The sequence below is a fragment of the Caenorhabditis remanei genome, chromosome II (genome assembly GCF_010183535.1).
Source record: "Caenorhabditis remanei strain PX506 chromosome II, whole genome shotgun sequence".
NCBI classification, from domain to species: Eukaryota; Metazoa; Nematoda; class Chromadorea; order Rhabditida; family Rhabditidae; genus Caenorhabditis; species Caenorhabditis remanei.
In genome coordinates, this window is record NC_071329.1 from 6,255,510 (window position 1) to 6,268,279 (window position 12,770).

Below are 12,770 nucleotides of genomic sequence, written 5' to 3' on the forward strand. Positions count from 1 at the left end.
TGCAATCAATCAATAATTTATTTCATTTTCGTGGTGAACTTCTCGACGGCTTCGCGAACTTCGTCGATGTTCGCGGCGTCTCCCCACTCTTTTTCCAGATGAGTGTAGACGATGTTGTTGTTGGCGATGAGGTAGACTCCTGAAATTTGAGAAATGTGAGAAAACGCGTCAAAGATACGCCAGTTGAGACATTTTTCCGAAATTTAGGCAAACTGGCGTATCGTTGACACGTTCTCAAGAATTTTCGATTAAATTTTTACAAGAAGTGCGTCAAAGGTACGCCAGACATTAGAAAAAACATCAGATTTCTACTAAACTGGCGCACATTTGACGCGTTTATTTGAGAAAATTACGATTTTGTCATCAAAAACGCGTCAAATATCCTATATCCAGAAATTAAATGTTTGTCAACTGGCGCGCCTCTGACGCGTTTTTTTCAAAATCTCACAAAGCTTCGTCAAAAAAATATCAATTAATATCACCTAAATTCTACCGTACCTCCTAACAATCGTCCCTCTCCTTCCATATTTCCCTCGATTTTCGCTTGTTTCGCCTTGTAAACATTGGAATATGTTCCAATACGAAGGAATCCAACCCAGTGTGGAAGCCAACGCTCATTGGGTCCGTAGAAGGTTCGTTCGGTGTCCAAATAGACGTCACCGCCTGGGAAATACGATTTGAATTCGTTTGCTCCACGCGATTCGTGCACGACTGCGGCCTGGAAGAGGAGATTGTGAATTTAGAGCAAAACGCGTCGACGGCGCGCCAGGTAGTTTTACTTACCAATCCAATGCCTTTCTCGTTAAGCAATGGCAACAATGTGTGCAATTCTGCTGCTTCACGACGGCAGAGCATACATCCTGGACGACGGACGGCCATTACCATAATTGGTCCCTTTTTGAAGAGCTCATCCGCCTGAATAATTCAGAAATTGTCATTTTCATAGAAAAAATGGCAGCACACCGTAAAAATCTCTTTCTTATCGACAGTTTCGATTTCTTTGAGACTTCCTTTGATCGGAATCAGCTTGGCGGCGGCCAGATGAGCAAATGTTGGAGCGACGGCTCCAATTGTCAAGTATGTCGGAAGATTTGCGTAGATGAATGCACCGCCCAACGCGGCAGCAGCACCGTAGCCGAGAAATGCCATGTGTTCTCTGAAAATTGTTGATTTTAAAGATATTTTCAGATGTTCTATGATGAATTTGAAGTTTTTAATTTGAAGGAAAAAAGCGTTGCTAATTTAAAAGTGTATTTATGAAGAAATTCGATCAGAATACAATCGAAAACTGGAAATTTAAATTCAAAATTTTGAGCTTCCCGCAAATTTGTTTACTAACTTCTGCATTTTTGCGTGGCGGTGTTTACGGACGATGTGTCAGATTTGACGCACAAAGACGAATACTGTAACAATAAAAATTTTCAGATTCAGGAAATTCGTTTTTTTCGGTGTTTTAATGCGATATTTTACTGATTTTTATAGTTTTTAAAGGTTAAAAAGTGCAGTGGATATATTAAACCTGCTGAAATCATGTAAAAACCAGGATTTTCGCAGGAAAAAGGTTTCCCAACAGCTACAAAATTCCGCGGCAGAAATCAAGCAGAACTGAGTTTCTAGAGCACCTAAAACTCTCAAAACTGCCAAGATAGAAGAAAAAACTGCCAAAATAACAGAAAAAAGTTGCAGAAGTGGTTCTCTCTATGTGACACTGGTAATCGTAAACAAAATAGAGGCGAGGTCTCAGTGTAGTGTCTTAGGGAAATAGTGTTGAGAATGAAGAGAAGATAGAGAAGTAGACAAAAAAGAGGACAACAGAGGGAACGGAGCGCTTGATCTATGAGCTCTGGGGTTTTGGAAATGGGAAAACATGTTGAGAAGAAAATGAGGAGAGAATAAAAATAAAAACAAGGGTTGGTGTCTTGCAGAATGACCAGTGGAAGGTCTGAAAATAAAGGATTCATTCATTAAAACTATTAAAAATATGTTGAATAAAGACTTTTGTTCTTGAAATTGAAATCAAATCCTAAACCGGTAGAAAACATGAAAACAGAAAAAAACTTTTAGCACCAAAACCAGAAAAATCTCATTTTTCCGGGGCTAAAACAGGAAAAAATGGGGAAAATGACGAAAAAGATATTTACAAAATCAACACAAAAACGAGTATTATCTATTGATTCAGCGGCGCCTGTCCCATTGGTTTCAAGTTCTCCGAGATCTTAAATTGAGCGGCGGTGGCCTTCTTAATATCATCAACAGTCAAGTCTTCTCGTACTTCAATCAGTGTCAATCCGTTCTTTGTGCACACATCGAATACAGCCATATCTGTGATAATTCGAGAGATCACTCCTTTTCCGGTCAGTGGGAGTTCGCAAGACTCGAGAATCTTTGGCTCTCCGTTCTTCGAAGTGTGCTCCATTACTACGATGACACGGGCTCCCGGTGCTGAGACAAGGTCCATTGCACCGCCCATTCCTTTCACGAGTTTGCCCTGAAAGACATGATAATTTAGGTGGGAAAGTTGGTCGGTTTGAGGCGAATTTTCTGTCTGTACGTGTTTCCGGGTATCCGGATGTCTTTCTTTCCCGGCAGTTGGGTTTGCCAACTTTATATCATTTTGAGAGCTTTATTCCAATCGAATGCTGGATTTTTCAATAAATTCTCGCTTTTTTCTTCAGATTTTTGATGCCCCAATCTCCAGATGTCCATGAGTCTACTGTAGCTTTGGATGTCTATCAGTACTTATATTTGTCCAGATGTCCCCTCTACGTACTATAAACGTGCTCTGATTACACAATCATTAAATTCCTCCATTTCCTCTCTCCCCATTTTTCACTGATAATTTTGGATCAGTGATCAGTGAAGTTCTTTGTGCTTTGATAAAACTTGATGATATGGAAAAAGAAAAGAGAATTAGACAGTGAGAAATCACTTCCAAGACACACAGTTCACTGATGAAGCGTCTAGCTCTGCCTATTTTTTTTTGCAAGAATAGCTTATTTAGGATTCGGCTCAATTTCTATCAAAATTCCTACATAAAATTATTTCTTAAAAACCAACCGGAATCATCCAATTAGCCAAATCTCCGAATCTGGAGCATTGAAGTGCTCCGAGTACAGTAATATCCATATGAGATCCACGAATCATTGCAAATGACTCATCTGAGCCAACGATCGATGCTCCTTTCAGAAGAGTGATCGGCTCTTTTCCAGCATTAATGAGATCGGCGTCTTCGGTTCCTTTCTTTGGGTATGGACCCTGGAAAACAAAGGAATTTTGGATTTTGGGGGGTTGTGGAGGTGGGAAGTGTGTCGTTTTGTGTGTCCGGATGTCTAAATTACTGTCTATCTGTCTTTTGGTATGCCCGGATGTCTACTGTGGTGTCGGTTTGAGTTCAGTCTGTACCAAAAAAATTTTTGTCATAAAACTTCTTTTTTTTTCAATTTTTACAAGTTTTCAAACGAAAAATCTGTTTTTGATACAGAAAAATGTTTAAAAATTGTATATTACTATTGAAATAAAGCGTCAATTTCTATCTTGAAATCTGTATTTATTAGCTCGAGACCCCACCGATTCCGCGGAAGAAATTTTCGATGGAAAAATTTTCGATGGAAAGTGGGCGGAGTTTAAACTGCAACATCACCGCACAGTCTTTCCTGAAACTTAGAAGTCCCGAATCCGTTTATTTTTTGAAGTTTTATGCTTCGGTATGATTTTTTAAGGAGTCACAGAAGCCGACTCTCTCTACCGAAAAAAAATATCACAAAATTAGGCAGCCTGTGAAAAAAATTAAATCGGGAAAAAGGTGTGCGGTGGAGTTGCAACTTGAAACTCCGCCCACTTTCCATCGAAAATTTTTCCATCGAAAATTTCTTCCGCGGAATCGGTGGGGACTCATTGTGTCATTTCATTGTCTGTCATTTCGGAAATTTTCAGATCACGAGCATAAAAAACCGTCCATAATCCGGTTTTCCGGTTTCCAGCAGAAATCACATCAATTTTTGCTTAAAAATTGTCACCTTTCGAGTCAAAATCTATACTTCTAAACTGAATTTTCTGCCTGTCTGTCTGTCATCCCATTAATCCAGATGTCTCCCGATCCTCTCCAAACTCACCACTCCAATAATACCATTCTCGCTCTGCAAATGTACAGTAATCCCCTTTGGAATATAATTTGGTGCCAATGTCGGTATTCCGATTCCCAAGTTAGCATACATTCCATCCGTAAACTCTAAAGCAGCACGTGCCGCAATGATTTCTCTCGATCTTCCAGCAGAAGATGTCGATGGTTTGACTGGTCCCTCCTGAGCGAACATTGGTCGTTCAATTGGTTTTTTGTAATCTTTTCCAAGGACAAGACGGTGACAATAGATCGATGGAATATGCACGTCGTTGGGGGCGATCACTCCGGGCTCAACGATTTCTTCCACTTCGACAATGGTACATTTCGATGCTTTACACATTGGATTGTTGAAGTTTCCAGCAGCATGTCTGGAAACAAATGGAGGTTAACTGGGAGAACTTTCGGATTTAAATTGTTGTAAATTGACTGGAAATGACATTAAAAGCATTCAAAAATTTGTTGAATTTGAACAGTAATTACTTCAAATTGCAATTTTTGAAATCTTGGAATATTTATCTGCATGTCTGTCCCCCTGCCAGTCCATTTTCCTTACCTAAATTGAATATTTCCCAAAGTATCGGCTCTCCACGCCTTAATCAACGCATAATCTCCCCAAATCGCCTCTTCCAACACGTAGTTGACTCCGTTGAATTGACGAGTTTCCTTTGGTTTACTCGCGATTTCAATCTTCATCTTCTCTGTCTTACTGTACTTGATCGGGGCGCCTCCTTCCTGAAAAATGGTAATTGGTTATATGGTGTGTGTCTGGGTGTCCGGATGTCCAGGTTTTAGAATTTTCAGAATTTGGGTCTGTCTGTTTGTCCAGATGTCCAGATATTCAGATTATCATGTATATATTGTTATGCTTGGAGGGATTTTTCGGAAAATTTATGTTTTTTCTTCGGGTTTTACAAAGTTTTTGTTTCATTTTTTCGTGATTTTGGGTGATAAAGGTCCAAAAATCTGCATTTTTCAAAAGAAATTTGGAAAAAAAAATTGAAATACTCAAAATTCATTCTAAAAACCGAAAAATCTGGTCTGTCTGTGTGTATGTATATCCAGATGTCCAGAAATTCAAATATACAGGAATTTCTGTCTGTCTCTCCTAGCGTCCAGATGTCTACATTTTCAGATCTATAAGTATCAATGTCTGACTGAAATCTTGGAATCTGTGAAAACCCGTTGTCTTTTTGTAATTTTATCTGTCCGAGATTCTTTTTTCTCTCCAGTTTCAGATTTTCTGTCCATCTATACATCCGTATATCCAGATATCTCCTCACTCTCACCTGAATCTGTGTACCATAACCAGTTGGCGTGTAAAAAGCGGGAACTCCAGCTCCAGCGGCGCGAATTCTCTCGGCCAACGTTCCCTGTGGAGTGAATTCCAATTCGAGTTCTCCACTCAAATACTGTCGTGCGAACTCTCCGTTCTCTCCAACGTACGATGAGATCATCTTTTTGATTTGACGAGTTTGAAGCAATAAACCGAGTCCCCATTTGTCGACTCCGGCGTTGTTTGAGACGCAGGTCAGGCCGGTTTGACCAGTCTTGGTGAGGGCTGTGATCAGATTTTCCGGGATTCCACAGAGTCCGAAACCTAGAAAAATGGAATTTTAGTGAGGAGATTATTGAGCAAGTTTCAGTTAAAAAATTGCAGTTTGTGGAATTTCTGTCTGTGTTTCCGGATGTCCAGAGTGCTCTTACCTCCAACCAACAACTTGGATCCATTTGGAATATCCTTCACCGCCTCTTCTGCTGATTTGAAAATCTTCGCATTCGCTGATGACGTCATCGAGATGAGTCTCATCTGATGTCTTGGCAATGTGCCAAGAATCCCATTTGATGGTGCCCAAATTTTCGAGAGAATCGTCATTTTTGGAAGGGGGAAGAAGGTCTGAAATACGATAAATTAAGTGGAAAAGGTTCGAAAAATCACGTGAAGAATCGGCTTAAAACGAATCAACACCAATAGAAAAATGGTTGTCTAACACGGAAATTGATCACTGATAACTGATAAATCGTCTCTCTTCACGACGTAATCATTTCACTCTTATCTAAGTGAGCAGAACAGAAAGAACGTTTTGAAATTAGACATCTAGGAGGAGGAGATGTCCAGGAAAATGGGGAATCGAAGGTGGAGGAAACGTGCTGAATGGAAAAAAAAACTGCGCTCCACTGAAATTCCCTTGAAAATTGTCTCTTTTTCTCTGAGTCTCTCAATTTCGCACACAATTTTCTTCGATTTCGGTGGAGCGCGGTTGTGAGAAGTGTGCCGTGCTAATATGGCTCACATGTATTGTTTAGCTGAGACCGGGAGAAGCATGTTAAATCACGATTCAATCTGTGCTGTAATCGTGCAAAAAAGGTCCGATTTTGTCATTGCGATGTTGCAAAAAACTGGTTGAAACTGGAAATTTTTCAAAAATATCCAGAATTTAATAGAAATTGTTGGGTACTTTCGGACATTCTAACTCCGAAAATCATACCCGTTTTTTTGCAAAAACTCTGAATATTGAGATAACCAACTTTCACATGTTTTCCACAATTCTTTCCTTGGTGTGTGTAAATACAGAATTAAAAAAAAAAAACTCAATTTTCAGAAGTTTCACAAATAAAGATTTTTCATGATTGATTTGCCGAAGGAAAGCGGTTTTATTGAGTAAAGTTTTATATTTTCCAGAATCGTCAACACTACTAAAACCCGAACCATTCAACCAAAAACCGAAAGAAAAAAAACGAAAACGTGTCAAAATCAAGGTGAAATGGAAGACGATGACGAGTAAAAAAAAAACGAGAATAGTCTCTATTTCTCTTTTTTCGTTTCCTTATCATTTCAATCTTTCGGTAGTCAGCATCAATTCGACACGTCTTTTTGATAAGGAAAAGGTATTTGGGAAACGACGATTTTTGAAAGGAAATGTTGGTTTGGAGTGAAAAATAAATGGTTAGAAAGGCTCTCTCGGCTCAGGAATTCAACTATTCTGACATCTGGATATCTGGAATCTCGGACAGTTTTTTTTCACTGAAAATTTGAAAATTAGGTGAAAAACCTCACTTTTCAACCCCATTGAACCGAAATTTCCCAAGAGAAAAAACTCGTAAATAAACCAAAACTCACACAGAGAAAGTTATTGAAGTAGTCTCTGGCTAGCCTCTAGTAAAGTACACAAAACTAGAGATTACTAGAAATTTTGAGAGGAAAAGAGTACAAAAAGTGTTGATTTTAGGGGAAATTTAAGTTGAAACCTGTATAAAAAGTGTACCTGGAATCGAAAATAATAAGAAATTAGTTTTAATTCTGAAAAAAAATACTCGAAATTGCATGCATCGGGTCTGCAACTCCACCAAAAACAGTGATTTTACGCAAGTTGTGATCAAAATTCGCTGAAAAATCTCGAAAATTGCCCAAAAACTACAAAAACTCCCTCTAGGCGACACAAACCTCATCAGTAGTAGCCTATGTACACAAACTTTTTCCCTCTTTTTTTTCTCACCACACTATGTTTCAATTCAGAATAGAAAAAGAAGTGGCGAGAGACAGTAGAAATCAGTGGAAGACGCAGACAGTCAGATGAAAAAGAAGTGCGTAGTGAAGATGAAACACGTGGTTCCGTCGTGTGGAGACTGACGGAGAAACTTTTGCTTTTTTGAGTGGTGGAAAAGAGAAAGATAGGTAGCGAAAAGAGAGAGGGGCGGAGCCTATTTCGGGGAAGTTTGACGTTTGAAGTGTGATCTTAGTGATAGGAGAAGGTGAAGAATCAGGAAGAACAGGCGGTCAGGACACATTTCGAGTTTAAACTGACGTGTTTAGGATGGAAAACATGAAAGAGAAGGGAAAGTTGAAATATTACTGATGAATTTTCCAAAAGTCTCACATTTCAATTTAAAAATGTACAGTAAAAACTAAAATTTAACATTTTTGGATCACAAAAGCCGACAATAAACATGAGAAAACAAAACAAAACTACTAAAAACATGCAAAAAATCGTACAAGAGAATAGAATTTAAAAATATCTACGATAAGCGTACACAGCGATCGGAATCGTCACCAATGTGGCCGCAATTCCGGCAAACCAAAAATCATTTCGGTAATAATTAGAGATTTTCCCTTCTTTTGTGTGGAATTTCGGGTTGATCAACTCCTGCAGGTCATCCATTTCGATTAGCATCAACTCAGTACTTGCACGGAGAGATTTGATCATTCGAACGAGATTTTTCACGTTTTGAGGATCTTCGAAGCCGAAATCACGACGCTGTTGGGGAGAATACCGATTGATGAGGCGTCTGGAAATAAGATTTCAGAAAATAGTCAACTTTGAAGCAACAAACCCGCAATTTATCATCTGCCTAGTCATTTTCAGCGTCCCTGATGCGGATTTAGTCAGAATATCGTGTAGACGAAGAACGCACACCGAATTTTCGCTCTGATTATTCTCTGGACACGCCAAGTTTTTGAAAATTCTCGTCGCATCCCAATCGAGCCCTACGAATTCCTCCTTTTCCTTATCATCTGTCGATTTCTCGTCGTCTTCCGAAGAAATTTGATCACCAAAACCACCATTTTTAAACGCTCCAAACAGATTTGCCTCTAGAAACGACCCGGTGAACTTGGCTTCAAAATTTTTTACATCTTCAAGTGGACGGTTCGAAGTGTCGCCAGTTTCGATGAGCTTTATGGGACTTCTGTAGAGAAAAATTGATTATTTATGAGTTGTTATTGTTGAAAATGACTCACACTAGTCGTAGACCATCGAATTCGTGATCTGAATCTCCAGAATCAGACATTATCAGATCGTTTTTGGACGGGAAAATTTAAAATTGAGAATTTATTTTTGAAAAATGGTGTGTTTTGACGTGATGGTGTCTGCACAGCTGGAAAACTACCGTAGTTTAACAATAAGAAATATGTCTACAAATGATTTTCACTTGATTTTTTCTAAACTTCAAGAATGTTTCAACTGCGCTTTATAATTAAAAGAAAATGTTTGATTCTCTGTATCATTTTTGACATACAATGCTCCTTCAATCGCTTTTCATTACCTGCAAAGGTTCATATTGTGTTTGTCTGCTCACAAAGAAACACTACCTTGTACTAACAAAAATTTTAAATACTCAAAATGAATTTTGTGTAATTTTATCAACTTTATGTCAAAAAAACACATCAAAACCTCAGAAAATAAAATAAATTAAAAATTGTCTTCTCAAAAAACTCAATTTTAAATACCCGCCCTTTAAATGGCCGCGGCCGTGGAAATGTTAGTCCCCGCCGTTATTTCGGAGTGTCGTTGCAAACTCTCGTCATCGTTTTTTCGTAGCAAACATCCCAGCGTTTTCAGCCAATTTCATCTGATTTTCACTGAATTTTTTTAGAAAATGGCAGATTCAGCATTAACCGAAGAGGCGATGGACACTTCATCGCCATCATCTATTCAAAACGTGAGTATTCCGAAAGGAGAAACAGAAAATACCTTTTAATCAAGTTCCAGATTAAATCATACGCTATTGGGCAAGTGTTGGAGGCGCACAAGTCGGACACGAAGTCCCTTGCGCTCACAGATTCGGGCACTTTGATATCGGGCGGTCGTGATGAGACGGTGCAGTGGTGGGGTAAAAGAGCAGGAAAATATGTGAAAACGCTCGCATTCACTCAACCAAAAACGCTCGTCGTCAATTCTATCGCTTACGCTGATTTGGAAGACGGATGGAGGCTTTTTGTCGGTAGAAAAGACGGATCCATCGCAGTTTATGCATCTGGAAGTCAAGAACCAGTCACAATTTTCACGGAACACACTCAAAACGGTAATTTTTCAAAAAAAAAATTGTGATAGAAAATGTGTAAATGTTTTTAGTTTGTTGTTTGCACGTCAACCAGAAAGCGACACATATGCTCAGTGGATCCTGGGATTCGAATGTGATCATTTTCCCGATTGCAGAGCTGAACAAGTCAAGTTTCACGGTAAGCATTTCAGAAATTTGATGAAGATTCAATTTTTCATCGAAAGTGTCTTATTTCTCTCAAAAATCTATTTTTCAGGTACTGAAATGCGTTGGTCACACTCTATCCGTCTGGGCGCTTGCTTCATTCCCCGATCTTCCGGATACTTATCTGACCGCTTCTGCTGATAAAACGATTCGTTTGTGGAATCGCAACGAAACTGCCGCCATCTTCAAAGGACACACAGATGTCGTTCGCGCTCTCGCAGTTCTCTCGAAGGATCACTTCTTATCAGCTGGAAACGATGGACACATTATTCACTGGGACGTTGCATCTGGCTCAGTTCTCGGAAAATTTGCTACTTGTGCTCATGACTTCATCTACAGCATGACTTTGAGCGACTCACACATTTTGACGACTGGCGAGGACGGTACTTTGGAATTCTGGGCTATGCATTCGAAATCAGGCGGAAGGCTGACGATTGCGTCGGAAGAAGTTATCCAGATGCCATCAGCGTCGACTTGGGATGCAAAAGTGCTCCCGAATTCCGATATTGCAGTTGCCGGAAGTGATGGAAGGATCTATATCATGTCGAATGATCCGGAGCGTCAAGCACCGCAAGAAGTCCGAGATGCGTTCGATGCAGAAGTCGTTTCGAAGATGTCTACCAAGCTGGAACGTATCCAGGAGGATAAAGCTGAAGTTGTCACTATCAAGGTGGATGTGGACGACCGACCGACACAACTCGATCTTCATTATCGAAAGGGCACCGATCCAGGACTTTGTGCTCAAGAATTCATTCAAGAAAACCATTTGCCCATGCATTATCTGGAAGAGATTACCAAGTTCATCAAAGAACGAGTTCCAGAAGCACGTCTTTATGATATCAAAACGGGTAAAAAGATACATGTTGACGGAGAGGAATACGATTATGCTTTGAGTGTTAGCATTGGAAAAGGAGAGAAAGATATGAAGATGCCATTCAACGTCAACGAGAGTCCGGAGTTCGCAGCTCAACGATTTGTCGAGAGAAAGGGATTGCCAGTCAGTGTGATTCCGGCGTTGGCTGGAATGATTAGCCAGGAAATGGACAAATTGTCGAGAGGGGCAGGCGCCGCACAGGCTGGTTATGAGGATCCGTTCACTGGACCGGGAAGATATGTCCCTGGAGGTAAGGAGTTGAAAAACATCTAATTTTTAGCTAAAGTTCGAAAAGTTACCGTTTTTTTGCCAATTTTAACTTCCAGGTGCTTCAAACAATGTCCAAAACGTTGCCGACCCGTTCACTGGGTCAGGACGATACGTTCCAGGAGGATCTCATTCTGGAGGCGCTGACGGTGGTTTTTCTGGTGATCCACTCACTGGTGATGGTGGATACCGTGCTTCCAAAGAGAACACCGGAGCCCACGCCGTCCCGCTCTCATCGCTCCCTCAGGATAAGAAGAAACCGAGAGGACCACTCGTACCGGTGCCTGATTACTATATTGTGAGTTTTGGACGTTAATTGTTATATCTCTATTGAATTGTTACAGATTGGACTAGCTGGAAAAGGCGAGAAAGCGGTTGCGAAGTTGAAGGAGCTCAATGAGAAGCAGGATGCATTGCAGTTGGGTCCAGATCAAATCAACTGTCTTGAGGAACTCTTCGTACTTTCACCGTCCTCGAACTATTCCTCTGATGTCGCCCAATCCGCATTTGAAACGGCTCTCCAATGGCCTGTAGAGCACTTGGTGCCAGTTTTGGACTTCTTCCGAGTGGCACTCACTTATAAATCTCTCAATTCATACTTCTGCGAGGGAGAAAGAGGAAAAGATCTCACTGAAAGATTAATTGCTATTCTGGTTTCGGATCCGACTGATATTCCACTGAAAATTATGGTTTGTCGGTAAGAAATTAGCCGATTTCTTTCAATTTTCTCAAAAATTATGTTTTCAGATGCATTGGAAACGCATTCGCACACCCAGCAGGTCGTCAACTGTTCGGAATGAATGAACTCTCCATCTTGGTTCCATTAGTGCTTCGACAAGTTCTCAGTGATAAAGCAGTTCTCCAACATTCTGCAGCGACTGCGCTCGCTAATTGGTCACTGACACTGCTCCAGCAGTCGGAGAAGGTCGAGCAGTTGGGACCTAAAGAGGATTACATGAGAGCAATCATATCGGTGAGTGGCTGTAAAAGAGTCGATTTACCTGAGAAACGCGACCATTTTAGTGAAATTTGACCAATGTTTATTTCCAGGGAATCGAGACAGTGGACTCATTTGGATTTGTCAGCGAGGATGCTATCACCCGTCTTCTCCAAGCCATCGTCACTGTGATGTGGGGTGATTCATCGGTTATTCGAGTGAGTTTTTAAAGTTTTTAGCACTCAGCGAAGTCTTCAAATTTAATATTTCCAGCTCGCCAAGAACCGAAATCTCGCCGCTATTGCCGCCCGTCTCAAGGATGCTGCTCAAAGCGATGCCTCCAAAAATATCGCTCGTGACATTGTAGAAATGACTTACTCGGTGTAAAGCTCCCCTTTTTCATGTTTTGCCCTGTTTTAATTGTATAATTTTACGTACGGTTTCTTTCATTTTTTCTTTCTGTGTATATCGACGATTATTTATTTGTTTTTTAATGCTTCTTTCTCATATAAATACCACAATTATAAGTAACATTTTCCTCTCCCCTCGATTTTAAATTATTTTTCATCCACGATTTTTCCTGTCTTTTC

The 12,770-nt window shown here is 40.1% G+C and overlaps 4 protein-coding genes across 4 annotated transcripts; 1 reads left to right on the plus strand and 3 right to left on the minus strand.

The window, feature by feature from the left end:
• Positions 1-17: 17 nt before the first annotated feature.
• On the minus strand, positions 18-1,149 carry GCK72_004845 (uncharacterized protein; the record flags this gene model as incomplete). The annotated part of the gene is made up of 4 exons (XM_053724913.1): positions 18-139; positions 499-718; positions 784-915; positions 964-1,149. The coding sequence occupies 4 exons, from the start codon at positions 1,147-1,149 to the stop codon at positions 18-20; spliced, it is 660 nt and encodes a 219-aa protein (XP_053589107.1).
• Positions 1,150-2,167: 1,018 nt separating this feature from the next.
• GCK72_004846 (uncharacterized protein) lies at positions 2,168-5,993 on the minus strand (the record flags this gene model as incomplete). The annotated part of the gene is made up of 6 exons (XM_003092147.2): positions 2,168-2,488; positions 3,058-3,255; positions 4,113-4,488; positions 4,674-4,852; positions 5,407-5,717; positions 5,825-5,993. 6 exons carry the CDS (start codon positions 5,991-5,993, stop codon positions 2,168-2,170), a joined length of 1,554 nt encoding a protein of 517 aa, XP_003092195.1.
• Positions 5,994-8,124: 2,131 nt separating this feature from the next.
• Positions 8,125-8,905, minus strand: GCK72_004847 (uncharacterized protein; the record flags this gene model as incomplete). The annotated part of the gene is made up of 3 exons (XM_003092138.2): positions 8,125-8,404; positions 8,450-8,803; positions 8,856-8,905. 3 exons carry the CDS (start codon positions 8,903-8,905, stop codon positions 8,125-8,127), a joined length of 684 nt encoding a protein of 227 aa, XP_003092186.2.
• A 588-nt stretch (positions 8,906-9,493) lies between these two features.
• On the plus strand, positions 9,494-12,567 carry GCK72_004848 (uncharacterized protein; the record flags this gene model as incomplete). The annotated part of the gene is made up of 9 exons (XM_003092151.2): positions 9,494-9,556; positions 9,607-9,919; positions 9,970-10,076; positions 10,155-11,226; positions 11,303-11,541; positions 11,588-11,940; positions 11,991-12,216; positions 12,294-12,398; positions 12,454-12,567. The coding sequence occupies 9 exons, from the start codon at positions 9,494-9,496 to the stop codon at positions 12,565-12,567; spliced, it is 2,592 nt and encodes an 863-aa protein (XP_003092199.2).
• Between the last annotated feature and the right edge of the window lie 203 nt (positions 12,568-12,770).